The sequence below is a fragment of the Cygnus atratus genome, chromosome 1 (genome assembly GCF_013377495.2).
Source record: "Cygnus atratus isolate AKBS03 ecotype Queensland, Australia chromosome 1, CAtr_DNAZoo_HiC_assembly, whole genome shotgun sequence".
Lineage (NCBI taxonomy): Eukaryota > Metazoa > Chordata > Aves > Anseriformes > Anatidae > Cygnus > Cygnus atratus.
In genome coordinates, this window is record NC_066362.1 from 192,015,935 (window position 1) to 192,043,912 (window position 27,978).

Genomic DNA, 27,978 nt, shown 5'->3' on the forward strand with positions numbered 1-27,978 from the left:
CAGATTAGAATGACATATAATTTATTCATATAATTCACAAGTAGTTGGACACTACTCCGAGTTTAATCTCCATATGCAAGTGATTTACACAAACATATAATACTAAAATTGCTTGCTTAGAAGGTAAAAAATACCATGGGTATGAAATGCCATGGTAGATGCTGTTCAATATACTACACATTCTTTGTGTCAGACACTTTCACTCATTCATGTTTTTAGAAAAAATGTGGTTTGCCATTTTTATTTTTTAAAGTAGTCTAGGAAACTTAGGTGGTTTTGCTCTAAACCTTCTAGTCAATTATTTCTCCCAGTTCTTATGAACTGAATTGACAACCAAAGCTACAGTTTTAGTAGTTCAAAAAATATATATATATTCATTTCTGCTCCCCTGAATTCACCAAGCATGGTGTGATCAAATCACATTGCCTTCCAACATGTGACACAGAATAGTAACCCCAGTACAGCCAAAGGAACATGCAGGAATTTATGCTTCAGCATGGTGGTGTTGGTGCTGGCAACCAGTAGTTGTGTGTTTGCACTTCACTAGGAATGTATTAGCATCACCAGATCATTTGGCATTCATGTAGCTGTGGAGTCTGATTGTAATTCTGCATAAATCTCTTACTGAAACTTGTATCTCATAAGCCTCATTAATTCTGCATTAAGCATATATGGCTGTGTGGAGAAAATTGGACTTTAATGTGTTTGTCTGCATCAGATTAAGTTACACACATTATCTTCTAGACGAGGTCCAAACATATATTTTGCTTGAAATGCCAATAATCTTAAAACATACCGAGAAGTTAAAAAGCTTTCACAATACAAGATCCAGCTACTTATTCCACATATACAAAAACACAGCTAGAGAAATACAATTCAATTGTTCAATGCTGAATTATGAGGAAAGTCTAAAAAAATAGAGAAAACTCTGATACCTGGACATCTATTCAGAATGTAACACTGCATAATGCCGCAATATGAGCACCCATTTAAAATGAGAAATCCCCAAAGAGAAGCATAAGGGGATCTAGTACTTGTGACAAAAATAGATGAGTACTGCACCAAAAACATGCATACAATCGCCATGGTCTTTCAGTATGCTAGTGATGGTCTAAACAGTGACCTAACACAAGAGTGAGACGATGTTCCCAAATAAAATCAAGTGAGTAACTACATATTGATTAAACTTTCTGATGCAGCAAAATGAGGGCACAAAGCCATCTCAGGGTTCTGGAGCTGTTTCAAGATTCGCTTGTGAAACTTCTCTCTGACACGGTTGAACTCCATTATATCCAGTGGGTCCTCTTCAACCCAGAATTTGTGGAATTCATGCATTAAGTAGCCTACAAAAGAATAAGAAGAATGAGAAATACAGTAAAGATTACAAAATTAGAAAGAAACCTGCAATTAATAACTATGATGCACACAAAGAATTCTGGTCACCAAGGTCTGAGACTCCATGAAGCTATGCAGGGATAAGATTAAACCCACCTGCAAGACCCCTGCTGCAACACTATGTATGACTTCTAGTGTATGAAACTAAAACAACTGGAAGTGCTTGCTGCCATAGCATTGGCATTACACATGCTGGACATTTAACAGCTGGAGATTCACTTCAGGAAGACATCTCATGCTTAGAAATGTTTCCTTGATTCAGGAATATTTCTCCTTAACAGAATTTTAGGGAAGCTTTTTAGAAAATTCACTCAGGGGCAAACTCAAGATTTGATGAACATTGGCAGAACTTCTAATAATTACAAGAAATCACTAAGCATCTTGACATATGGATGATGAGCTATTAATGTTTTTTGGCCATGTTAAATGATACATGAACTAAAACATTAAACTAATGAGTAGGAGAAGATGCTACTAACGATATTCCACTGGCCTTTTGTTTATATTGAAGTTCTGCCTCACTGATTTTTCCCCTCATAGAAACAGTGCTTACTATCCACTAAAAAGTGCATACTGGTAAGTAACTAACAGTTACGGCTTCCTCATACACAACATAGTTTTACTTGTATGTGCATGACCTTGCAGGAAAGGTTGTTTAACATTTATGTCCATGGTCCTGGAAAGACAAGTAAGGTGATACACAGAACAACTAGCTTTGGTAAGATATCCTTGCCTTAGGAAGAAGCTTGATGACAAATTGTGTTTACCACACAAGCTTTTTTTTTTTTTTTTTATTAAGGCCTTTACCCTTTTAGTTCTGTGCCACCCTTAGGCTTGAAGAGGAACCACCACCGACAAAAACCTTACATCCAGCACCAGGACTTCAGTGAACTGGACACCACCTCTTGATCCCAGCTTCCACAGCAGATCAACCATTGAGGATGCATAACCTTTCATTCCAACACAGCAAAGTGTGCAAGTTATTTGTGCTTTCAAGAAGTGATGGCATTTGTTGTAAAAGGGGCTTAATTGCTTTTATTCATTTATTTCATTGTATCGTAATTAGAAATAAAAACACACATAACTCTAGCTTAAATTTCACTCTGTATTTACAAAGTCACATTTTTTTCCTCTCAACCTGTTTGAGAAACTTCATTCAAAAGGTATCTTAGGCACATCTTCAACTCTTCGCAGATATTTAGGTAGATACTTATCTGTCCTTTATTTATCAAGCTGACCACTGACAAAGACAGAAGTGTAACAGCTAAACTGCCCAAGTTCCTACCAGCCAGTGTATCTAGGACAGCAACCCAGAAGCCATCACAAGAAGGGGGTCCCTGCTTCAGTATGGAATCTGCACATGTAAGATTTTGGGTGAATGAGTCTTGAATAGCAACCTCAAATGCCTGCATTATTTAATAAAAGATGTGCAGGTCACTAATATTTACTATTTATACAGTCAAGCAATAAAAAGTATTATAACTGCAAAACAAAAGGTCTGCTACCTAAATAGCCAACTTGCAAAGTTTTGGTGGCTTTTTTTTTTTTTTTTTTGAATTAACATAAATAGGGAAAACAGTGCATCTTGACTTGTGTTATCAGTTCCTTGCCTACATTTCAAAAAACATTAGAAATGTAGTACCTGCTGCCGTGCCCTTCTGGCAAGAATGCACAGTAGGTCTGTGCTGTAGAAGGGATGCTCAATTACAGGGGAAAGATATGGAAAAAGAATTAATCCTCGGGGGGGACAAGTCTACTGAAGGGTGCAGTGAGCCACTTTAATGTAGATATCTTAATACAGATGGATTTATGGGGAAAATACCTTAAGTTTCTTCTTATTATTTAAAAGCAGTTTAAGCAGGTAGGAAGGGCACTAGTTCATGCACTGTTTGTTTTGTTCTACTCCCTGGTTTGATGGTGGCATGCATCACAACTAAAAACTGGATCCAAGTATTCTAAAGTCAGGACAGCAAGACCAGCATGATAGTATTTGTGCTGTGTCAGCCAATTTACAGTACTCTTATCTGCAAGAACAGAAAAAACAGCGTTAGTAGGAGTGCAATAGGAGTATTTATCCCCCCTCATCACTTACAGAAGGTCTGCTGAAAGTGGGTGAGTGTTGGTGCCTCTGGAGCAACATTGTAGAAGTGGGTCTTCAGAGCTCCACTCACGAGCAAGTTATATGCAAGGTCTGTTATGTTAATACCCACAATAGCAAAAGAGTAGCTGTAAGAAAGAGAAACATTTGCAGAGAGCTTGTCTTCTTTCCACAGGCTGTAAGAAACTATCACTGACATTGCAGATTAGGTGATACTGAGGTGTATTGACTCTCCCTCTGGTGAGCTGTTCTCCCTCTTGTGAGCTTCCAAGTGCGATGGAAAACTAGAAAAACATTTATCCTGTCTGCTTTCTACTCTCTAATGGCAGTGTTTCCCTAGTGAAACATACGGTCAGAGTGAAAACACGAGTTTCGTCACTGTGCCAGTGTTCTCAGTGGAGCAACAGAGATTCATTCCTGTGAAATGAAAACAAGCCCAGGAGTCCCTGGACTCACTTCTGATACAGGGTAAGCACTCCACACGGTGGCTGTGCCTGCAAGGTGACCTGACATTTGCTGTTTTAACCCATCTGCCCAACTGGAATTCAGTACCCACAGTTAGAAACATAAAGGTTTATACAATTGAACCCATAATGATATTCATATGGCTAAGAAGCCTGTGAAAGAGATCCAGCTGAGAGTCACCTCCAATTTCTTCCCAACACAGAACTAGATGCACAGGCAAAATCCTAAATCAGGGCATGCTAGGAACAGAAAAGAGAATATCTAACCTATGAAACAACACCCTGTTCTGCTAAGACAGATCAGCAAGGAAAGTATATTTAGGCACAACAGAACTCAGAAGTTAGAAGTTCTTTCTTAATTTGTAAACCTGTTGAATAAAAAGCTCAAGATTTCTGGCAATGACCATTTCCCAAGAAAACACAGCAAAGCAAACTTTTTTAGTTGCGGAAACAAGTCCTTAACATAAGGCTTAACAGCAAGTTTCACAGAACAAAGTACTGGCATTAAAATACTGCATTACAGATTCTCAGCTACACTCAGTTATACTTTCTTGAAAGCAGATCAGAACCTGCCTCTGACAGACACAGGTGAGACTCAATCATATTATGCATTAAGAAGAATTAAACAGATATTTATAACTGCACTGTTCATGGCACACAAAAAAAGCCTTTTCTTTGCTACAAGATTCCACCCCCTACCCCCAATTCTTACTTCAAAGTAGGTTTACCCTGTAATCTTTGATCAAAACAAAGATATGGTTAAGACAATGCATGTTAGTATGTACGCTGAAAAAAATCTAAAGAAGTAACCAAGCAATACTCTGTTCCCTTCAAATATGCAGCATCAGTATTAACTGTTGTGTTCCTGGCAAAAACTTACCCAATTGCCTTATCAAACTTTTTCTTCTCCCATTCAGCTTTGCTGAATTGGCTGGAAAAAATAAAATAAAATGCACATATTAACATGAATTGCTAGTTGACATATATTTCCTTCCAATTTCTTTGTTATTACAACATTAAATAAATAGACTGTATTTTACTTCTGTTGATAGGGCTAATCCCCTTTAGCTCTGCTTCTGACTGAATCAATAGGTATAGGGAGACTGGAAATAGCCAGAAATAGCTAACTTGGTTTATGGCATCACTGGTAAACTTGGTAATGATGACAAAAAGTACGTACCTACATCATTACTCTCAGTAAAAGCCAGTTATTTTCTATATTGGCCATAAAAACAATCCACCTCAATTAATTTTGAGCTGCACAAAAACCAGAAGATACCACATTTCTTCCAACAAATAGACAATGATTTTAGCCTTCATTTTCTCAAATATGTACACGACATTCATCACTGGAGATGCAATCCACTTGAGGAGGCAAACAACCTTTCTATTGCAGGAGTATTTTTCATGTCCAACCAAATTAGAAGTCATTCAACAGCCAAAATTCAGGAATTGAATTTCTTGTTGTTCAGCACAATAATGCAAATGTTTTCAAGAATACAGAAGATCCCCTCCCATAAAACAGAACTGGAGAGGGAAGCATTTAAATTAAATTTGTTCATTTGTTTAATGTTCAACATTTAAAAAAAGCTGCATGATGCAACCATCAGCAGCTGATATTCCACTAACCAGGTTTTACCTGCATTTACTCAGTGTAAATTTAGAAGAAATCATTGCCTGCATTTATCACCAGCTACAAGCAGGCAAGGGACTGACCGTCACACCAGTGCGCTATGGCTTAGAGTCTGGTGGGAGTTTTACCTTATCTTACTGTAAGGCAGCTCTGAGATTGCAGGCTTTAGATCCCAAATTATAGACACTTAAGTGTGCAAGTGTCCTTATTGGACTATACTTGAATTACAGTAAGCTTATATTATACTAAAAACCATGCCCTGAACTTCAGGCAAGTAAAATATTTAAGAATTGTTGCCTTTAAGTATTAAAGTTGCTGAGAGTTTCACACCCATCCTGACCTGTTACCAGGTGACATACGTTGGAACAAAATTTTGCATCTTATATGGTTTGGTGTGCAGGATTACACCAGTCTATGCTTATTGTCTAAAAACTTAGTCGTTTTTGTAGGTTGTGGCATAACATCTATTAAAAAACCCCAAGCAAGTGTTGAATAATAAAAGGTGGTACTCTTAGGATACGGACAAGCAATGCAGTTCAACAAAAATAGGAGCTACATTGATCATTATCACATCAGAAACCAGCACTGCTGCTAAGCAACCACACCAGGAAAACACCACAGGCACCAGGAGCAGCATCTGTCTTCTAGCAAATGCTCTTTCAAGGGGTAAAAATTGCACATGCTCACACAGAACTGCAAGATGGTCCTTGGAAATCACACACAGAAGTGGAGAACACTGATGGGATTCTCAGCCCTGACAGCAAATATTCAGCATCCGTGCAATACTGTTTCATTTCCCATGTACTCTTCTGTTCAGTTAAACAAAAATCTTGGCTATTTTCTATAATGCTGTTTAAGCATTGTGACAACACCTTTTCATCAAGGCACATTAATTAAAAGCATCCATTGGCAGCACAATACATAAAGGGAAGACTAGACCTAGGGGGATGCTTGTAGTGAGAAAGTAAATGTGAATATATAGAAAGAAATGCCAGACAAACTAAATTTGAGGATTTAAGTCAAAGATCAAAGTCTATCGCACTTCCATTCCCCTCAACCCTCCAAGCACTTTTTGTCACAGAATTACCATTGGTAACTCAACCACAAGACACTGGGGAGATCAAAAGCTATTCAGGATTCAGATGCAAACACCCCTGCTATGGGGGTATCTAGCACTACTGGCAGAAGAAGAGGAGAAAAAAATAAAAGATGTATTTTGAGACAACTGATTACTGTGGAACTGGCTAAGAGGCACCCATTCCCCCAGCAATTACAGAATAAGTCTCCTCATGAATACGTTCACAATACGAGGTTTTCAGCACCTGGTCTCTCAGAAGTCAGGATATTGGACTAGCCAGATCAGACCAATCATTAGTCAAGGTAGTCAAAGCATGTGAATAATAAAGTGGATTTTCAGCTGTGCTAACAAACTCTTGGCATAGAGTGTGTTTGATTATAAAGCCAGTCACAGCTGCTGTGACCATATTTGCACTGCTGAGACACCCTCCCAAAAGTCACCCCAAAACTGTTGGATTTGTTGGTTAAATTTGTTACTAAATAGATCTTAAAATAAAAAAATAAAGTAGCACTTTGGCTACAGCAAGCAAGGTTGATTTTATTCTTTATATATTTATTAGCATATTCAGATGTACCCAGCCGTGCACCATTAGCTAAAGTTGAAATTAACACTGCAGCATTTAGAGAACGGAATAGGGATCTGTGTTGCATTAACGATTTTCAGTTTATAACACACCAAATTGCAGCATGGTTTGATCATTATTTACACGTAGAGTCTTATAAAACCAAGAGAAAAGAAAAAAATACCTTAGTTCCTTCTTAGAGACTTCCCTTCATTATGAAAAGAAAAAAAGAATTAAAACAAAGGTAAATAAAAACAAAATCAATTGAAATCAGAAATTAAGTGAAAACATTTAATGCTAAGTTTCACTATTTCTAAGATTCAGTATACAAGTTTTCCTCTTGAATTTGATCAATTTTCAAGATCAGCACTTGAAAACAGATAGCACGTGGCAATACTCACACATGTCCAACAAAAGGAAAACACGGTCCCCTTCCCAAAACAACAGCCAGTACAGTACTCTCTCAGATTATTCTTTTCTAGGCTAAAGCATTACCTGTATTTAGGCTGAAGAGAATCAGAAAGAACTTGCTGGGCTACCTCAGTGTCCCATTCAGCAAAATACCTGAAGAGATATGTTTAGGTTAAATTGTTAAAACTTGCTTTGCTTTTTTTTTTTTTGTTAAGTCACAAACTGTCCACACATGCCAGTGCCAGGCCCTTTAAATATCATTACATGCACTATGCAGTATTAGTAGCTTTAACATGTTGAATTCATTCAACTACCACTCAGACCCCCAAAGATAAAAGCAGCCTGAAATGACAAGTGCAATCCCATAAGCTGCTAGTGAGCATGGGTTACCAGACTCGCCTTTCTGCCCATCCTACAGAAGATCTATTGCTTATTACTAGTGCGTGTTGACTGCAGAGCTCAAGATAAGCAGATCAGGCTCCTTGATCTGGCAGATTCACTAAGCAAGATAAAAGTCAACACAGGAGACTGTGACATGAAATACATGGTAGGAAGTCCAGTGGAAGTTCAAATCAGACTCTAGAGTCCAGATCCTTAACTGGTCTTGGCTAGAGATGACATACAGACAGTCATTTATTTTTATTTATTTTTTAATGTCCCTCAACATAGAAAAACAAAGTATTTATTCCCCCCTCCATCCCAGGGAGAGGTTATTTTTAGCAAAATAAATCTTGTATCTATTACCTGCAGCAGATACAAGGTCTGGCGGAAATAACAGGGACCAATCAATTCCCAAATTGCTAGCCCCAGATGATACCAAACACCTGGCCTGCACGAGGCAGAGGGAATATTTATGTAAACCTCACTGCTTAATATTGGGTATAGAAAAATTTAAAAAGCAGTCCAACTACAGAAGTCTGCCATCAGTGGCCAGACTTCAAGTGTTTTACTTAAGAATTCAGTATAAAAATTTCAAAACAAGAAAGATGAGCAGTAACATAACCCTCCTACTTTCCAGGGCATTTTGTTTAAAGAGATCCTCCAGATATTGGTGAAAATATATTTTACAGTTTCTCTCCTGGGGGAAGAGCGTTAACTTACTGTGTTACAGGGAGGGAAAAAAAAAAAAGAAGACTTAGCAAGCAATATAACCTTGTTGAATGAGGAATACTAAGAGAAAAGACCCCCCCCCCAAAAAAAAAATTGGGAAAGAAAATAAATTCTTTCAGTTTTTGATATGGAGTCCCTAACACTTTTCAAAGTTGTTCCCACAGACTTGCTAAAAAAACCCCGCATATTATGCTGCTTTTCAAAACTTTGGATACACATAAATACATCTCTAAAGGAGCATACTTACACCAAGTTATATAATCCCAGCAGACCCATCCCTCTGAAGTCTGTTTTAGGATCATCACCTTGGAAACCAATTTCACACCACTGCTTCGAAATCCGAGCTTTCAGTGGCGAATTGGGCTTCAAGCATTTCCACAACTAGGAAGATCACAGGTAGAATATAATTAAGCCTCAACACATTGGCATGACTTTTTCTTCTCTTTAAAGCAAGGTAAATTCTCGTGTAACAGATCTGTATTGCTATTCCAGCAACCAGAGCAGAAGAACAAATGAAATTCCTGGGGGTGAAGAAGGTTGGAGGAGGGAACCAAACCACTCAAGTTTTGCAGCCATTTCAGCCCTAGAAGGTCCTTCTGACCTTATCTGCAAGTGCAGCAACATCTCGCACAAGGACTTATTTTGTTCATGCATTGTGTATCAAACTAGAGCCTGCCTCCATAAGCACCAAGATAGGAACGGGCTGAAAGTTGGTTGTAAATCACTGGCAGAGAGGAAGGCAATCAGCCCTCAGGTCCCTAAGGCTCCACAGCAATCTTTTCTCCAGCATCTTTTGCAAGTCTCCAGAAGGGTAATAAATCGAGGGTGCTGGCTTGGCTACCACAGAGCTGAAAAGCAAATTGAAGAATATAGAAAGAAAAAAAGCCATACAAGAACAGCTCTTTCCACCTTCGTATTTAACTAAGGGGTGAATCATTCATTGATCTCACAAAAATTAAATAAATAAATAAAAAGGAGAAAGTGATTTAACAGGCCAGATCCTCAGCTAGAATAAATCTACTTAGCTGTGCTGGCCCAGTGACTTAGTGCCTAAATATCACGTTGCTAGGCACCTAAAAGCAGTCTAAATTGACATCTGACAAATACATACCTTCCTGCACATCTTATGTGCCATATTGCAAACCTACGCTTTCCAGAGTGTATTGAGAAATCAGGTGTTACCCATAAACCATAAGCTGGTGAATATGGCCTCGAGACACACTTAGATAAAAGATAAAGCCTACCCAATGGAAAGAGCAGTATGCACATTTCTCAAGTAATCCACACAGAAGGTGTATTAATTTTTAGCAATTCAGACTGCATATAAAGTTCAGTACCTTTGGAAAGTTAAAACTTTTAATGATTTCACTTCGTCATGACTGCATAAAGCATCATGCAGTGTTTAAATAATATTTAGTGTCTTCCCTGTTCATCCATCGACACTAAACACAGTATTATTTATTAGTTCAACCACATTAAGTTAATCTTCCTCTCATTCATAAATTGCCCTCCTGGTAAACATGAATAAACGATAGGCATTAGGAACTTGAATTACTCATTGCAGAGATCACTTAGCAAAATACCTAGAAGCAAAGAAAATCTACTGGCTTATTCTTCCCCAGTGTGGACTGGAAGCTGAATTAAACCATTGAACATCTTTCTATTTGACATGACAATTAATTTACAGCAGGCTTTTTGCTTTTGCAAGTGCTATTGCACAGGTTACGCAGAATACAGATTGCGACACTGATACTTCTTTCAGCATTAGGAATTTTACAATGTAAGCTGCACTGTTTAACTTCCCTTTTGACAAATGCTCAGGTTCTACTCTGCTTTTGTCTTTAAATGTTACGTGACTACACATCACAGCTACCATTTTCAGGAACAGCTAAGAATCAGGTCCCCAAATGCCAGGTGGCAAGAAGAGAAGAGCCAGCTCCTCAGTGCTCCTCACCCATGATCACCTCACACCCTACTTCTTGCACACTGGGCAATGCAGGTGCACAATGCATTTAGGAATATTTTCCTGGAGCAGGGGCAGAGTCAAAGGAACTGCTTAAAGTTTTCAGTACTTAAACTTGCTTTATTTAAAAACAGTAAAAACAGATTTCAGCACTTTTATTTAAGAACAAAACCTGATTTATTTTTTAAGACCTCTGAAAATTCTGTAAGAAAGCATTTTCTTTCTGTAAAGTTAATGTATTCACTATTCTTGCCATTTCTCTGAAGCATCTTGCACTAGCTATGATCAGAAGTAGGATCAGAAGAATCAGAAGAAATACTGGGACTTGCTATTCGACTATATTCCATCCTTTTTATTCTCTCCTCAGTTTCCTTCCAATATAAAAAAGCTCTCTAGCTCTCTCCCTGCTTACAGCTTCAAGACCATCTTCCTCAAAAAACACTTATCTAGTGCCGTGCAAGGTTTTCCTTAAAGCATGAAGTAAAACCTAATTGGTATGGTTTTCACTGTTGTTCATGTATTATCTAAAGAATGGTCTAATTTTCATTTGAAAATACATTCAGTAAATGTAAATGTGCACATTATTTCCCACCCTGCCATCCTACACTGTGAAAGCTAGAGGCTTATCGTTGGGATATATGAACAATGTCTTCAAAAACACAAGAAACTGAGGAGAAAAGAAGGTTTATTCTCATTATGAGAACTTGAAGAAAGGTGTACTGAAGTAGGACATGCTGCTGTTTTTTCCAGAGCTCAGCACTGAGCTGTTACCTGTAGTAAGAGCTGTATATCCAGTACCTAGACACAGTTCAGCCAAGTGACACGTGCTCATCATCGGGGAACAAGCTGCTTGCCTGGCAAGCATTACACCCAGACTAGATGAGCATGCTGTACAGTCTAATCTCAAAGCAGGTACATGATGAAGGGACATGATAGTATCTCCCAATATCTTAAGAGGTTTATAAACTAGCCCTTCGGAGTTGGCATGAATAAAGGATGCCTTATCAGTGTCTCTTAAGCACATACCTTCAGAAGCATTTCCTCATGTTGCGGGTTCTCCGAATCGTACGGCTCTCGGCGCAGCTTTTCAACCTCTACAACCAGATTCCTGTACCCAACGATCTGCAGCAGGCAGGCTTGAAGAGATACTCCCAGCCTGGGGGTGGAAGAAAAATGTAATCCAACTAAGTCATGTGTAGCCATGCCACAGCACTACAGCATACATACCTGTTTAATTCACGAGTAACGTTACATCGATGAATTTTAATCCAATATTTTATTTACTGTTAAAGACTTTCCAGGAGATCGGTATTATATTAAATAAGGCCTTGTGAAAGGCATAGTCTTATTTAGTGCCCTACTTTGATTAAAAAGCAAATAAAAATGGATTTTTAAACTTGAAATGGTGAATTTCTCCATAGGAAAGTCTCATAAGTATACACAGCAGCTTTCAAAGCCTATTACAATCACATCACTGAATCTTCCCCCTCATTCAAACGGCAGCTTCCCAAACAACGCCCTGAAACCAGAGAAGTGAACTTAAAAAGGAAGGGGGGAACTCAGCAAAAAGCTAAAAACATGCATTTTATTTCCATGCCACCATAGCCTGCATAAAGAAGATTAAAAAAAATGAAGTAACACAGTTCAAAGATCTGCCTCTAGGTAGACTTTTTTTTTGTTGGACTCACGTTAAGAATCACAATAATGGCTCTTTTCATTATTATGCAGATCAACTTGATGCATCCTTAAAAAAAGCCAAACTTGACTTTGAAGGCTTTAAATTACAATGATTTACTCAGTTTTAAGTTAATTTTTTTTATAATAAAATACAATTTATAAGCATGGCAGTTTTATATTTCATTTGAATATTTGATTATATATAGGAATATGACCTTGATTTTAAAACTTATTTTAAATAAAGGATAAAATGATCCGAATGCCTAGTATGAATTTGGACCACAGTTAGATCTATACCCTCACTGCTCAGTGGAGCACAGGCTGTGCTGATATCAAGCTGCACAGATTCCTTATCTGCCCTATCTGGTACTCTGAAATACTTTGTATATTCCATAATACTGTTAAATTTTCCTTAGCAGAAGGTTTTTCACTGCTTATCTTTTGAGATTAATCCACAGAATAAGAGAGATGTCACCATTAGGCCATTTCTCTTGCCACAACTGCGTGCTACTTCTGTCTGTAACTCTTTTTGAATAACCTGAGCAGCATTTCCCCCCTTTGGTGTTTAGTTTTCGCATGCTTCACTTGCTATACCCTACAGTTTTATAGAAAGGCTGCATTTCAAAGAAAGCTGAGAAGCCTGACAGAATTGCCATAGTGCATCACTAAGGCACAGCCATCATGTTTTTAACTACTCAGTAACCTCACAATAGTTCAGAGCAAAACACCACAAGCAGGGGAAAAGCAGAGCAATTTTATATATTAAAATGTTATTTTTAAGTTCCAAGCTGAACACCATATACTAAGCAAGCAGTATTTGAACTTGCTATTTAAAGCCAGTCAAGCACTCTGCAATGTTGTTCATGGAGGAAGGGGAATTTCTTCATGGAGGAGGGATTTCTTTGTTTTGTTCATGGAGGGAAATGGAGCTTTCCTCCTTCCCCCAGCAGCACTGAGCAGAGGATGCAGATGAGCTGCTGATGCCTCACACCTCCTCCTGCCATCCCTGTGCTGGTGGTGGTGGTTCTCAGAGTGCAGAAGTGACCTGCTCATGCTCCCACCCCGTGTGGAGCCTCAAACTGGGAGTGTTTCACAGGCTGCTTCTGTAGTTGGTGCAGATCGCATGGGTCACCACCTGGTTATTCAACCTACTCGCTTCCACCACCGGATATACACACTTATCTCAAAGGCACTGACAAAGGGACACTACTCTGGGCCTCCTCCTCTTCATATCACAGCAGCCCATTGCTGTCAAGAACAGCTCGGAGCAAACATCCCTGGGATGCTAGCTCAGCTCTGCAAAGATGCTGCATGAACAAAACTGACTGCACACAGATTTATGCAAACACACAGCATGACACGTCCCCGTGTCATTACCCAAGGAGATTTTAAGTGTCTGCTATACAAGGGAAGGTCAGAGCTTCCCAACAAGACAGTTTGCATGCAGGTTTTTTGATGTTTGAGAGCAGGCAAACCAATGGATTTTCCTTAATCCTGCCTAAAGAAATAGCTGACCTGCTTTTGCTGAAGTTTCTCCAGAAGAGTTTAGTATAAAGTAAGTGCCTTGCATGTAAAGCTGCAGTCCAGATGACTGCAATTTAGTAGAACTGTAATTAATGTAAAGTAGGAAGCAATTTAGTGGCAGGGTTTGTCTTCATTCATGTGGCACTACCTCGCACATCCCAGCCCCACATTCCTCACTGTTTTGAAGAGATCTCAGCAAACTAAGAGGGGATGCCATGGAGTCAGGCATGGGAATTAAAGACAGTCCTGTAAAACACCGAGCACATAATTTCTTGTCCAAAACCAATTAAGCATTTGTTCTGCGCTTAGCATATGAACAACACCTGGGTTAAATGAAAAATATTAAGTTTTGCTTTTTTATATGAGGACCAGAGCACTCAAATGTAACCTAGTTCAGGGGCAGGACTCAGGCAAGCACCATTCATTTGCATCCCTCCTCTCCCTCTCTCCTGAAAGACAGCTTTTACTCAGAGGCCAAAGGCAAAGCCACAAGAAGAATCAGATGATCTCTGGTGTCACACAAATATTATTTTAATGAATTCCCTGTTTCTTCTTGGCATTATTCCACCCTGTTACCCAAGTGTCCAATGTTGACAAGTGAGTACTTCAATTAGCCCAACTGCTAATGCTGCGGTTACTAATGTCTACAGGTCAGGCTCTGAGCTATGCACGTTTATATTCTGCAGTTTTTCCTGGTACGTCACCCTCACTAATTTTTCATAGCTGAAATGCAGAGGAAAACAAAATCAGTGTCCTGTGCAACACTGAGTACCTAAGCTGTGGCACCCTCCTCCTTTGCCCACTGATACACAATATTTATACCAATAACAGAAGTGTTACTACATACTCCTGAAATACCTGGCTTTAAATTTAGTGGTTTGTTGTTAGTCTCTTCTTACCACTAAGATCTTGTAGCATTAAAAAAAAAAAACTGTGTTGTGTTGTTAAACCTTGTGTTTGAATAACTCAAAGCAGCTTTAAGACAGAAACAATATAATGGTTTGCCCGTTATGACAGACCAATTTCTTCCCTGCCCAAAAGGCTACCTACAGCCTTGCTAAGAAGCCATCACTGTCACTTCCGTGACCACCTGCCTTGGCAGTATTTTATCCCTGGGAAAGTGGTCCCCATAAATCAATGCATCAACAATGTACTAAGTATGATTCAGGAAGCAGCTAGACAAAGAAACTCAGGACTTGGCTATTACAGTCCCCACAAAAGATAGTTCATTTTTCCATCAGCTTTTTGACAGCAAAGCTTAAGCTGTAGCTTTACACTGAGAAACAAAATTCATCTTCAGATTGTGTACCAAAATAGCTATGAAAAAACAGTTGTCCACGGACTTGGGTACTGAAAAGAAATCAATAATTCCCTGCTTATTTCATAAGGAAGTCATGAACTTACTGTGGATTTATATCTGGATTAATCTTTTTCAACTCCATGATGTCATCTATAGTTTTTTCAATAGCATCAGGGTGAACACTTACTGAAGTTTGCAGACGCTAAAAAGAGGTTTTAAACACATTAATTCTTATGGAAGCTATTGTTCAATGGAAGTTAACAACAGTAAATTTAATACCCAAAAGCTTCTAGCTTAAGAGCCAGGCGAGCCAACTCTACATGCACACCTTTCCAACGTACTCAACCCTAATGACTAGCTTCAGAGCACCATCCCCACATGAAAACTTGAGCTGCTCCAAGGGCATGGGGAAGCCAGTCGATATGTCTGCAACAGCTGCTAGTGAAGATGATCTGCGTTGAGGCTTTCGGCTGAGAAGCAGCTTCAAGCCACCCACCTAATTACAGTGGGATTGCTACCCTTCATTTCGACACCCCCCCTCTCCCAACATATTGCAGTAACACAGAAATACATTTTTTCTTCCTCTTGCACATCATTGCCTTGAAGATACCTCCAGAAGTTCAATATAAAAGAAATCAACATGCCTTCCAAAAAATTAAGGAAAATTTTTCTGGTGCTGTCTTAAAATTACATAAATTTATAGTGCATCTAAGCAATTTTCTTATATAAGAATCTGCCTTTTTTATTGTGCTAAAAGTACATTTGGAAGTGCCATGCCAAACTATAAGCTATGTGACACCATTCTCATTAGTTTTGAGGTAAGCTTTTCAACAGCACTGGTTCTCATACCAAGGAGAAATGAATGGTTGAGTAATCTTAATGCATACACAAATGCTTTTTTCAGATGAGTGAGAAGCATTTATATTAGCACAACCAGTGCTATAGTGAAAGGATGAATTGAAAGTCTTGTCCATAGTGTATTTAAAAAGAAAGCAGAGATCTAAGTTGTCTTTGCAATCTAAGTAATGCTGACTTCAACCTCTTTTATCCTTGCTTTAAAGGCAAAGAAACAAAAAGTTAAGTCTGTAAGTGACTGACTGCAGATTACAGAAGTTTTGGATAGGATGAGGAATCCACCTAAGAAATCCTAAATTACAAAACATCACCCTTATCTCTTCCATGACCTGTTGCTCCCTTGATTCCAATAGCACCAGCACCACATTGTGTTGTCCCTGGAGCACAGGACACTCCTCCCAGCTTTGGGAAATCACCTGCCATGATGGTCACAGCATCTCCTCAGTAGCAGACGCTTTTAATGTGAGACCATATCAGATTCTAAAGTGATTTTGTGGGGTGAGTAAACAGCTGACTGAACAAGCTACTGGATACAACAGGAAAGTTGAACTGAGATCTTTCACTCACCTTACTTTTTGAACCTTTCAGTGACGCCTCTGTAAGAGAACAGTATTTGAAAGCAGAGTGTCAGACAGTTTTAAATGCATCCAATATAAATTTAGCTTATTATTTCTTAAAGTCATGCTATTTTTAGCACATGCAGAAAGGTACAAAGGCATGCAGAACTAAGTTCTTCAGTTACCTATTTTCATAGTTCTGGCAGCTCCAGGCTTTGTATTGTAACAGATCCTTTGCAACTCACATCGCCCTGTTAGTTTCCTCACCACAAATTTCAGGCAGCGCCACAAGAACTTGCAGTAGAAATACAGGCATACCTGGATAAATATCCTGTCAAAAAAAAAAAAAAAGCCTGATAATAAGACTTGAGCAGATTTTGTTTAGACAAAGACACCACCCAAATAGGATGTACTTCCTCACCCCAAATTCTCATTGCATAATGGCAGCTTTAAAGCAAAAGCAGCAGTCACACTACAAACATTTATCTTAATAAATGTTAAAGGACCAGAGACTTCCTGAGGTTCCTCCTGGCCTGAATTATTCTGTCATCTTATGAAAGCCCAGAAAATAAACATCATGAGAAATGGTCTATTTTAAAAGTTTTTTGGGTTTTGTTTTTTAAAGCATTGCAGCTGTTACCTAAGCCCACACACCACGTGCTACCACAATTACATAACACACCCCAAAAACAGGTTTCATGGGCTACATCTCATTTGGAGAAAATTTCACTCTCTTGTTTCTACAGTTATGAATGCCCAGCCCCTATACTGTGCCCTGCCACGATACCCAGCCGGGAGCACAAGGACATGAGATGGGATACAAATAGCCCAGTGCCCTAGGGGTCAGAAGCATATCTCAGAAAAGGCAAATTGCAAAGACTTGACAATGGAAACGTTGGAATCTGGGCACAGTTCTGGGCAAGCTGCTCTCGGTGGTCCCATGCCCTGCTCAAGGAGGGCAAGATGGCCTCCAGAGGTCCCTTTCGACCTCAACAACTCTGTGGTTATACTCCACGAGTATATTCTAGAAAAACATCAATACAGCTTTAATAAGCTAGCTTGCTGTTGAATGGTCAGAAATAATTTGATCCATTACATTGTCAGCTGTGCATGCGTAGTCATTAGTAGCCTATTATCTCTTCTACATACTGTTGACACTTTCAAAGGAAAGTTAGTTGTTAAAAGCCTCCATATTACCCTTTTCAATTGAGTTTGTTGCTTGTTCTGAAATACTAAATTCTAGATACTCAAATCAGTATAGCTTTATTAAAGCTGAAAGAGCTCCACCACTTCACAACGCATCCTGAAGGGTATGTTGCAAAAGGATATTCAAGAGAAGGAAGATAAGTTAACTCATGTTAATATCCACACAGGAGTTTAATCTGCTTTATGGTCACTTTAGCTTAATCCCCTTTATAGGGATTAAGCTAAAGAAAAATAAAGCCATTTTATGCCTAAATGAAGGGCATCCACACAAGTATTTAACATGCTTTAAAAACATCCACTTTATCTTCACACTTTCAGTTAATTCACTTAACATTCCTGAATGCCTGTGTGTAGGCAACCCCCTTGTCTTTATGCAACATGAAGCCTCTGTTGTATATACAAAGTGAAACCTAAAGAATAAGGAATTAATTCCACATCGGAATCGAGCTTTAGGCAAGCAAAAAAGTTTCAGTTGCTGACCTTGAAATACGTGGGTCCTCCCACCCCAAGATGGGCTGCTCACTGTCATGAGAATTTTGTATGTGCTTCACAGCAGATGATCAATTTAGTGTTAAAGAACAAAACCAGTTATCAGAAGCTAAGTCCATCAGCAGCCAAACAGAAGTATAAGCCATTTAAAGAGCAAGTCTCATATAGAGTCAGCTAAAGCCTTCAATTGCAACATTTAACAGTGGCTTGAAAACAAACCCACAGGCTAACACTGGGCATTTCAGTTTTTTCAGTAGATAACTGATGTCAACCATCACAGAGTTGACTAGCATCCTTTCCTCCCCTGTCAAGAATCTGCACACAACGCACACACAGCCAGCCTCCTCAGCACACCCCAGCTCTGTACTCAGGCTGAAGGTCCAGAGAAACAGATTCAAAAGGGTTAATGTCAGACCAAAAGGTGGAATGTAGTAAAACAAAGTTCTGGGCTTTCATCGCACATTTGTAGCGGAAATTACACTCTTTCTTTTTGGCCTGTTTTGCTTCCAAAGGTTTGCTTCAATTGAGATCTATTCATTACCCAGAGAGCTCATTTATATGGAAAGAAAGAAGACTCACTTAACTTCATATAACAGCCCATCTGAAAAAATTTCTTTCTAATGAACAAGAGACCCACAGAAAAGGGCAACTCCTGTAAGAAAGTTCATGCCTACACTTAATCACCTCTAATGCTGAAACATCACAACTCATTTCATTACTCAAAACCTTCTTTTTTACCATGGTGTGTGATTCCCAGTAGAAGAAAGAAATAAATTTTTTAGGTGTATTTGAATTAATCTTTGGATTATATGTGCTGCTTTAAGGTTCAACAGCAGATTAGCAAATAAAAGGAAAAACTCCACATGGGATGGGATGTTATCTTCCAGGGTTGCAAAATCACATTCACAACTGAAAGTTTGATTTGGCAGTGGTTTGCACGGAGAGTAACTAAGTAAAAATGCACCTAATAAAGAACGTTGCTACAGCACACAAACACTACATTGATTTACTAAAATGTACTTAGCCACTGTTACTAATAAAGCAGACAAACACTAGTTCTGACTGGTACACTAGTTCTGACTAGTTAACTTACAAAGGAAAGTTTGCCTTTGAGGATACCTTCAATTTTCTACTACTCATCCATCTCAATCTTACAACAGCTGAAATCTTCCGTTTATAACATGAACAGCATAAAAAGTAACACGTTTGTTTTCAATGGGTTGTTCTTTACAAAAAGGTGCTCTTGCTTGCAGAAACCCTGTAATAAAAGCACACTCATAAATAAAAAAAAGATAAGTTTTATTTTAGCTGCTAAGCACTTCAGCAAAGCAGAGACACCGGCAGCTATAAACAAAATACAGCCTGCCATTACCAAGAGCCCTCATGGAAGCCTTGCAATGAGGCACGTGTCTGACTGCCACAGTGGCCTTAACTTGTTTGTTTTAGAGTCTGATTCCAAGCCTTCTCTCCACTGAATCTCAGTGTTTTTGGCTTTTTTCCCTGCTTGGCCTTGAAGGCTGTCTTGGCATAGAAAACAGAGCGTGCTTTACTATAAGTCTGTGTTTACAGTTTTTAAAAGGGATTGCACAGTGATGCCTCAGTTCCTGAGGTGAGCTTCAAGAGCAGAAGTATTACAGAAAGGAAGGTGTTCCTAAGAACACCTCTTCCCAATCCTGATGCAAGCCCCTTCTCCTCCCCCCATATTACATGCTACTGTACCGGTCTACAGATTGCATTTATACACGCAAAGGACGTTAGAAGAGTTCATATGAATATTCTCTCAGGGAAAACAAGAAAATTGTGCATAGCCAGATGCTAATGCACACAGGCCTAACCAACAGGCAATTCCCTTGCTACATCCATACTACTTCAATACTACAGAAAAATGTACTTATTATTAGGGCTCCAAAACAATACAAAAATACATTTGAAAATGAGCATGAGTTTCCTTGCACGTCTAGAAGAGATTTACCAAATACTATCTGATATTTAAAGCCACTACCACAACAGTCTAAATTGCAAGTATGCATAATGCAACATTCAGTATTCCATTGACATGACAGGAAGTCAAAGAGTTACTGCACAGCATTCTTGGAACTGATGAAAACTGAAGGTACTTACTCCCTTCCTTCATTCCCTCTGGTAATTTTAGAATATCATTAATTTCATAGCTAGTAACAAACAAATACCTTGAGTAAAATGAAAACTAGCACTGGCTATCTAGTTAAAACGATTGGACTTAAAGCTAGATAAATACTACAAAAACCAAACCAAAGAGCTAAAGATAAAAGTCACTACATTTACTTACACGTCATTTTCTCTCCTGTGTCCTGTTTTAGGTCATATGGATGGGAAAGACATTTCTGCAACTATTTTTCCAGAAGGACATACTCAGCTCAATGAAGAGAGTGTTGCACATTAGTATTTCCTTACTATTCTGATAATGTCTTGAGAAGTTGAGGACACAGAAGTTAGCCATGGATGGACAAGATGACCAAATAGGTGAGTTAGCAAATGATACCACATTGTGAAGATTTAACTAACTTGACCATCTTTAGCTTATTTGTGCAACTTAAGCTGTGTATATGAGCTCAACCAAGAAGTAACTACCAATATATTTTTTTTCCATACATAAGTGTGCTATTAACTCCGTTAAAACAAGAGATTTTTATTCTGCGCTTTTTCAGACTTGACAACTGAAACCCATCTTAGCTCTCCATTTAGAGATGAAAGCAAGTCACCATGGCAACTTAAGAAAACATAAGAGTAGTTTTTAACAGCAGCTTTCCACTCTTCTCTTGCTTCCTACTGACTTGGGTTTTATTTCATCTGATGTGACTCCAGTCAAACAGAACTTATACTTAAAGTCTGCTAGTGCTTACAGACTGTTTTGCAGTAGATCAAGAAAAGGTGTAAGGTTTCTAGGATTTATTGAAAAAGCTGCCTGCTACAGCTGGTTCTCCAACTTGCTATTATTTCAGATTTTTAAGAGAAGTTACAAGCTCAGTGGAAGTGACACTAGGAGACTCCTCAAAAACCTTTTACAAAAAAAGGCACCAAAGGATTAAACATTTCACTGAGAAACAGTTCTATTATTTCATAAACAATACTTCAAACTTCAGGAATAATTCAGAGGAGAACAAGCTGAGAAAGAAAAGCAACCTAGAACAGCTGCTTTCATTTAGACATAGCCTTAGATTAGAGGTATAAATATCAGAGTCCTGTAGATTACTGGCCAATGTCACTCCCCTAAATCTGGGGTCATTCCAGTTACTGGACTGCCTGTTTCAAAGAAGTTTCTTTCCCCTGGAAAGCAACAGCTGTTGAGAACAGGTAGATGAAGAGGCAGAGAAACTTCAGCTATACTAAAGATGAGTCTAAAAATGACACTCATAAAATATCTGGATGTCAAAGTAGCTACCACTACTAGCATAAGCATGTAAGCACATCCCCTTTCTTAGCTATTCTGATGTGCAATACAGCCTGGGACAGGCAGAAGTGCATGAAGTAATTTGGACCTAGGAAGAATGCATAAGCAATTTATGACTTATTTTGAATTCTTGCATTTTAATTGTTCAAGTGCCTTCGGATTTAAGTTTATTAAAAGCAGTCTTATTACATGGCACCAAAGCACACATTTTTCTCACATCTTTTTAATTATGGCCTTATTCAATATCGGAATTTGATTATAAGCTGCATTTCTAAGCTTCTTTTACACCGGCAATTTCACTTTCCAGCTAGAGCAGAGACAGCGACTGTCAGTGAAAATTAGTAACTTCAGGGTCAAGCCATTTTGCATGAAGACTACCTTAGAAAGGATATCTAAAAAAACACACGCACAAAAAAGAAAAACACCACCACCTGCATAACCAAAGACTCCATGCAAGCAAAACCAAAAACCCCTCAAAACTAAACTACCTGATCCACACCTCAAGTAAATATATGTATCAAAATAGTAAAACATTATGCCATCGTTTTTTAAAAGGGATGTTGCATACTTGTCTATTGTTTTAAATATCAGTAGGAAAGGATTCATCAACTTCATGTAAAATACATTTTACCTATGTAAACAGCATGAAGCAAACTTCTTACTGCTTTCCTTTAAATAGGAGGATGTACAGGTGTAACTTGTACAAAACTAAGCAATTGCAATTGTGGAAGAGGGGTCATTGTTTTACATGTCCATTGCCTTTCATGTGAGGTCCCTAAAGCTCCATATATCTGTGGATCATACTCAGGAAAGTGATGTTTCCCCTCTGCTCAGCCCTGGTGGGATGCATCTGGAGCATTGTGTCCACAGCCACATTTGCCAGTACAAGAGACATGGACTAGTCCAGAGAAGGACTGTGAAGGTTATTAAGGGACTGGATCATCTAGCCTACAAGGAGAGGCTGAGAACTTGGGGGAATCTTATCTACGTGCATAAATACCTCATGAGGTAGTGAAGAAGATGGAGCCGGCCTCTTCTCAGTGGTGCCCGGTGACAGGACAAGAGGCAATGGGCACAGAGGGAAATGCAGGAATTACATTTAAACGTAATATTGTTTATTTTGAATTGTAAGGTTCATAAAACAATGGAATAGGTTACTCAGAGGCTGTGGATTCTCCATCCTTGGAGGTACTCAAAACTTGACTGGATGCAACCCTGGGTAACCTGCTGTAAGTGACCAATTTGAGCACAGGAGTTGAACTTGACGATTTGTTTTCCAGCCTCACTAGCCACAGAACTATGCAACAGTTAAAGAATAAACAGAACATCCTAAATAGTAATAATAATTTTGGGGAAAAAACAAACAAAAAGGACCCCAACAATTCACTGACGTTAAATACAAAACAGACTACGTAAAAAGAGAGACAGGAGATTTTAACCTAGTTATGAAAAGCACATCCATCACCTAACAGGAATAGTAGTCATAGCAAAATCAACACTGAAACTGCACTGATTCCTTACTTTCTATATTCACATCTGCACTGTTTTGCTTAGAAGACAAACTCCCGTAGCAGGAAGCCCTGATGCAACATATGCAGACTTGCCCTTTGGCAGCAGCAGCAAGGACAGCGTGCCTCGTGTACAAACACCTAACTCAGAGGTGAGTGGCAAGCCTATCTGCTGATGAGACTGTAGAACTTCTCTTCCTAGAACCTGGATTTAAAAGCCACTGCTGAAAGTCCTCCTTGGGTCTCCAGGTGACTATCTACTGCCAGAAGCTGCTGCAAGTAAGCTACTGTCACTGTTCTGAGAGAGCAGTGCAGATTGTCTTCACTTTACAGATGAAAGCTCCTCTTTTCACCTATTTACTGGCATTTTCTATGCTGCAGTCAACAAGATGACTTGCAGTTTGTGTAGACTTAAAAGAACTCATTGGTTTTAAACACAGATAATCTATCCACACAGCGTGGTGTGGAATTGTGCAAGTATATCTGAGCTAGTTCACATGCTGGAAGTTGCTGTGGCATCAACCCAGCTTTCTGCCATTTCACTGTTCCTTTTCTGTTCTACCTTTAAAATAGAGGAAATGGCTCTATAGTAAGTTGAAAATAAAAGAAAGTTTCATGCCACAGAATCTGAACTTACACAGCATTATTCTGTCAGAACATCTTACCCTTTCTTTCAGTCCCAGGTTACACGTAGTCCTTCAGAACTAACAGTGGGACAGTTTGTTTCACCTGCACAGTCTCTACTCCTCTAAGACTCAACTCCCCACAATTTCTGAAGCTCCTCTCTTGCTTATCATCCCTGATTTTTTACCCTGTCCTATTGTTTTAGGGTATCATATTGGTATCTAAACTTACAGGAACACCATCCAAGCAGGAAAATGGGTAAGATGGGAATTTCATGAACTATAGATGGCATCAGTGTCATCTAGTCCAATTTCTGCTCCATGTTGTGCACCAAAGGAAAGCTCTTTGCTACAGAGCAGTCCTCATCAGCAGACACTGCATTCAGCGTGGCATTTGATCTTGACAATTTATGACAATTTTAAGCAAGTTCCTGGGCTGCTACTATTGGTAATGGACAAACACCAGGGTACAAAATATATGTTAACTTTTTCATTTTCCGGCTGATTTCCAAGCCGGAAGGCTAAATATCTTTGTCTTGCACACAAATTTGGATCTGCAGGGACTGCTGTAACTGCTATCACAAACCTGCAACCACAACAACCACGTGCAACAGAGCTTACTGTTGCCAGTAAGCACTCTTCTTGGAGGATGACCATAGCTTATTCATAAAAGCTAAGGACAGTAAGAAATAAGTAAGAAATTTGAGAAATACTTGTATCAGTCCTACATCAAAGAATTAATCTGAAATAAGAAAAATCCAGATTCTTATAAGTAAACAGAATAGAGGCTTCATATTTCATGGGTTTTCCTGTTTGAGGAGCTGTGTTCTACCACATGCTCCCCCTCACCTCACCTTCTTCTCCACATTCAGAACACTGGACTTTATTATAGAAAATCCTATACTGTACCATTTAGATAAGTTGCTTTTCTCTACCATTGCTCTCAGCACCACCAAGACTTATCCTCAAAGCCTTTAGGATTAATTTTAGAAATATCATGAAAAGAAGTAGGAGTTGGTTTCTTCAGGAGTACCACAGGAACCTAAATATCAAAACCAGCATGGGTTCTGCATGGGAGCTGCAGGGACCAATCCTCTCACCACCCTGATAAGGTCAGGAGGAAACACACTAATGCTTAGCCTAATAGCTCATTAATTCTTAGCTGTTTTTTGAGAGTGTTAGCAAATAAGTAATTGCTTTACACTTTTCACCTGTGCATGTTCTGCTTAGAGTCTTTTTGCAGCTGGCTCAAAGATTCCTGAAGAAACCAATCCAAGCACCCCACAGAAATGCCTGGAGCAAGGCTGGCATGGCAATAGTCATTACAGATGATCAACCTAGAGGTAATGATGCTGATACCCATAGCATAAAATATTCTTTACTATAAACAGTCTAAAAAGAGAGAAAAATAGTGACAGATGCTCTATACAGAAGCATATGTTTCAGTCCTCTTGAAAAAGTTTCTCCCAAGCAGACAGAATATGATTGCTTTGGCTTATACACAAGTTAAGCTCTTGAAAAGTATTAATTTATAGGAGTGCTCAACTCTCTCCGTTGACTACAGAACAAAGATGACATGAGCTTTCACAGTGGAAGTTAGCGTTTGCAAGCAAGTCATACAAAGTAGCAAGTACCCATTAGGCATTTCTCCTAAAATGGAGCACAATCAGCTTCAAAAATATTTGTATTTCTTCAGCAAGCATCTCCCCTTCTCTGCTTTCGCAAGCAGCACTCCAAAAATCCAGATAGCCAAGAACAAGGGAGGGGGAAAAAATCCTAACATTTTTCAAGCACCGTTCTGCGTCACTGTTTTTCCTGTTTTCTCCTGACACATTGAGCACTAGAGATCCACTACTGATATGGTGCAATCCAAACCCATATGACACTTCCCACATTCTTTGTTTCTATAAAGAACTGAAAAGGAAAAGCTTAAAATTAAACAGCTTTAGCAAAATCTAGGTGAACAGAAAGCAATCTGGTATAAATTAGTTATCAGTTGTATGGAAAGTGTAAAGAGCTAAAACACTTGACTCACAGCAGCAGGGAAGTAATTATAATCATTTAATACTTTAAAAAAACCATGCAGAACAGTTACCTCAGGAAGTGTTTCATGATGGCGGTTTTGCTTGCGTTACAGGAGCCGTAATGAATTGATCACTGATAGCCTCTTCTTTGCAGGCGATACCAGTGCTGTAGAAATAGAATTGAGATGCATTTACTAGCAGAGGAAAAGAAGTGGTACTTATGTTTTCTACACTGCTCTTGAAACATCTTTCCCACATATTTCCATAGGTATTTAAGAAGTCTTATGTCAATAAAAATAAAAATCATAATTTGACACTCTTCAGCCTGTGCACATATTTTGACCAGACTATCCATGTCTCTTTTCTGGCAAGTCAAATATTTGAATAAGAGCACAAAGTAAGAAAATTTAGATTTTTCTTCAAGCTTTTTCAAACACTTGTGTACGTCAAACACGCGAGGCTTACAGCAGCTTTCAAGTGGCAGTTTCAAGAGACACTCAGCTCTCCCAGCTGTTTGGAAGCCCTTTGCTCTCCAGAATTTGCAACAGCACTTGGAGGCATTGGGTAAAGGTAACTTGTAAGTGAAGAGTTACTGTTGGGTCCCGATTTAATTCGTAGAATCATCTAGTTTGGAAAAGACCTTCAAGATCAAGTCCAACCATCAACCTGACCTACAGAACCCTATAATTCACTATAAGGGATGTTAGGTGATCAGCTTCCCTGGTGTCAAGTTTTATGAAGAAGTGATACATATGATGTCTTAAAATAGATCTATTTGACCAGGCTGACCATTCATTCAGAGATCTGGTGTCCTACAGTTAATTTTCGTTACTATTACAACTTTGAGTGGAGAAGAACAAGAAGAGTTCAGGTCAAAAAATAAAAATGCCGACCAACTTTTAAGTGTAACCCTGCCCATGCTCCACAGCCTCTCCCCCATCACCTCTTTACTGTAGGTTTCCCAAATGGAGCATTCACATATGAGCAATATTTAAGAGATTCAAACTTCTCAGAATACTGTTTTTCATATCCTACAAGAGTCAACACAACTTCCTTGTTCTCTGCCAGAAAACAGCACTGTGCCACACTGTTGGGACAGCTTAATCTAAGATTTAAAGGGAACAAGATAACACAAGTTCTGCACCAGTACAAACCACATACACAGGCTTGAAAGCTGCACTGTTAAGAAATTATTTAAGAGCTCATTCTTCATTAGCACTGCATGCAGCCTGCTGAAGAGTACCAGAAGGCCTTCAAAATCTGGCCTCTTTTGTCATATAATGGGAAGCTGTAAGTCCAGAGAACCTCAAATTATTTTTTTCCCCAAGATCCATCAGCACTGAGGAGATAAAAATATTTTCACCCTATCCCGTTCTTATTTTCTTTCCAATATGCAACTTGCAAGTTTTACATTATGCTGTTGCGTGTTGACAGGAACAGAAGCAGCATTTAAGTTGAGAAAAATACAGCTATCTTGTTGGATTACATCACATACCGTTTACTAAAAATATATAATCCCTGAACTGTAAAAGCTTCATTCATTTATATTGTTTTTGACTGGCTGAATCATGTTGCTGTCCCCTGAATACAGCTGTAATTGGTGTTGGCTGCAGTGACACCTTCTTGCAAGGGCAGAGAGAGAGGCTAACATCAAACCCTGATTCGTTAATGAACAGGGTAAGGCAGGCTCCTAATGCTTCCCTCTACAGCTTTTGATAGGCCTTTGATGACAGCAAGCACAGGCGGCATGGGAGACAGGCAAGAACTGGAGGGGATGTAACCTGCTCCCCTTCTCCAGTCTAATAATTTGCTATTTAAAAGATAGCCTGTGAAAGACTCTCACAGCCGAGCCTCAGCTTTTTAGCATCAACTCGAACAAAGGCAGCTTCACCGTGATGTTTGACCCACGAGGGCAGCAGGGTAAGGAACATGCCAGAAGTGCCAGGAGCTGTCAGATCAACCCCTCCTAAAAGGGTGCGCTGGCCTCAGCCTCAGAGGTCAGCTCCTTGTTGATTCTGATCAAGGTCCTCGCTGGAAATACATTAGGAGTAAAAAAGCAGCAAAGGGAAGA

At 39.1% G+C, this 27,978-nt stretch overlaps 1 protein-coding gene across 2 annotated transcripts; it reads right to left on the reverse strand.

The window, feature by feature from the left end:
* On the reverse strand, positions 1–26,073 carry ELMOD1 (ELMO domain containing 1). Of its 2 annotated transcripts, XM_035542550.1 has the most exons (11): positions 25,979–26,073; positions 16,813–16,958; positions 16,638–16,666; positions 15,320–15,417; positions 11,741–11,870; positions 8,999–9,132; positions 7,726–7,794; positions 7,415–7,438; positions 4,838–4,888; positions 3,488–3,621; positions 1–1,343 (listed from the first exon to the last, which is right to left on the reverse strand). In XM_035542550.1, exons 1-11 carry the CDS (start codon positions 25,993–25,995, stop codon positions 1,171–1,173), a joined length of 1,005 nt encoding a protein of 334 aa, XP_035398443.1. In that variant the 5' UTR covers positions 25,996–26,073; the 3' UTR covers positions 1–1,170. The 2 variants fall into 2 exon arrangements, with proteins under 2 accessions (XP_035398443.1, XP_035398444.1); XM_035542551.2 differs by lacking the exon at positions 7,415–7,438 and having other exon boundaries at positions 182–1,343; positions 25,979–26,045.
* Positions 26,074–27,978: the final 1,905 nt, after the last annotated feature.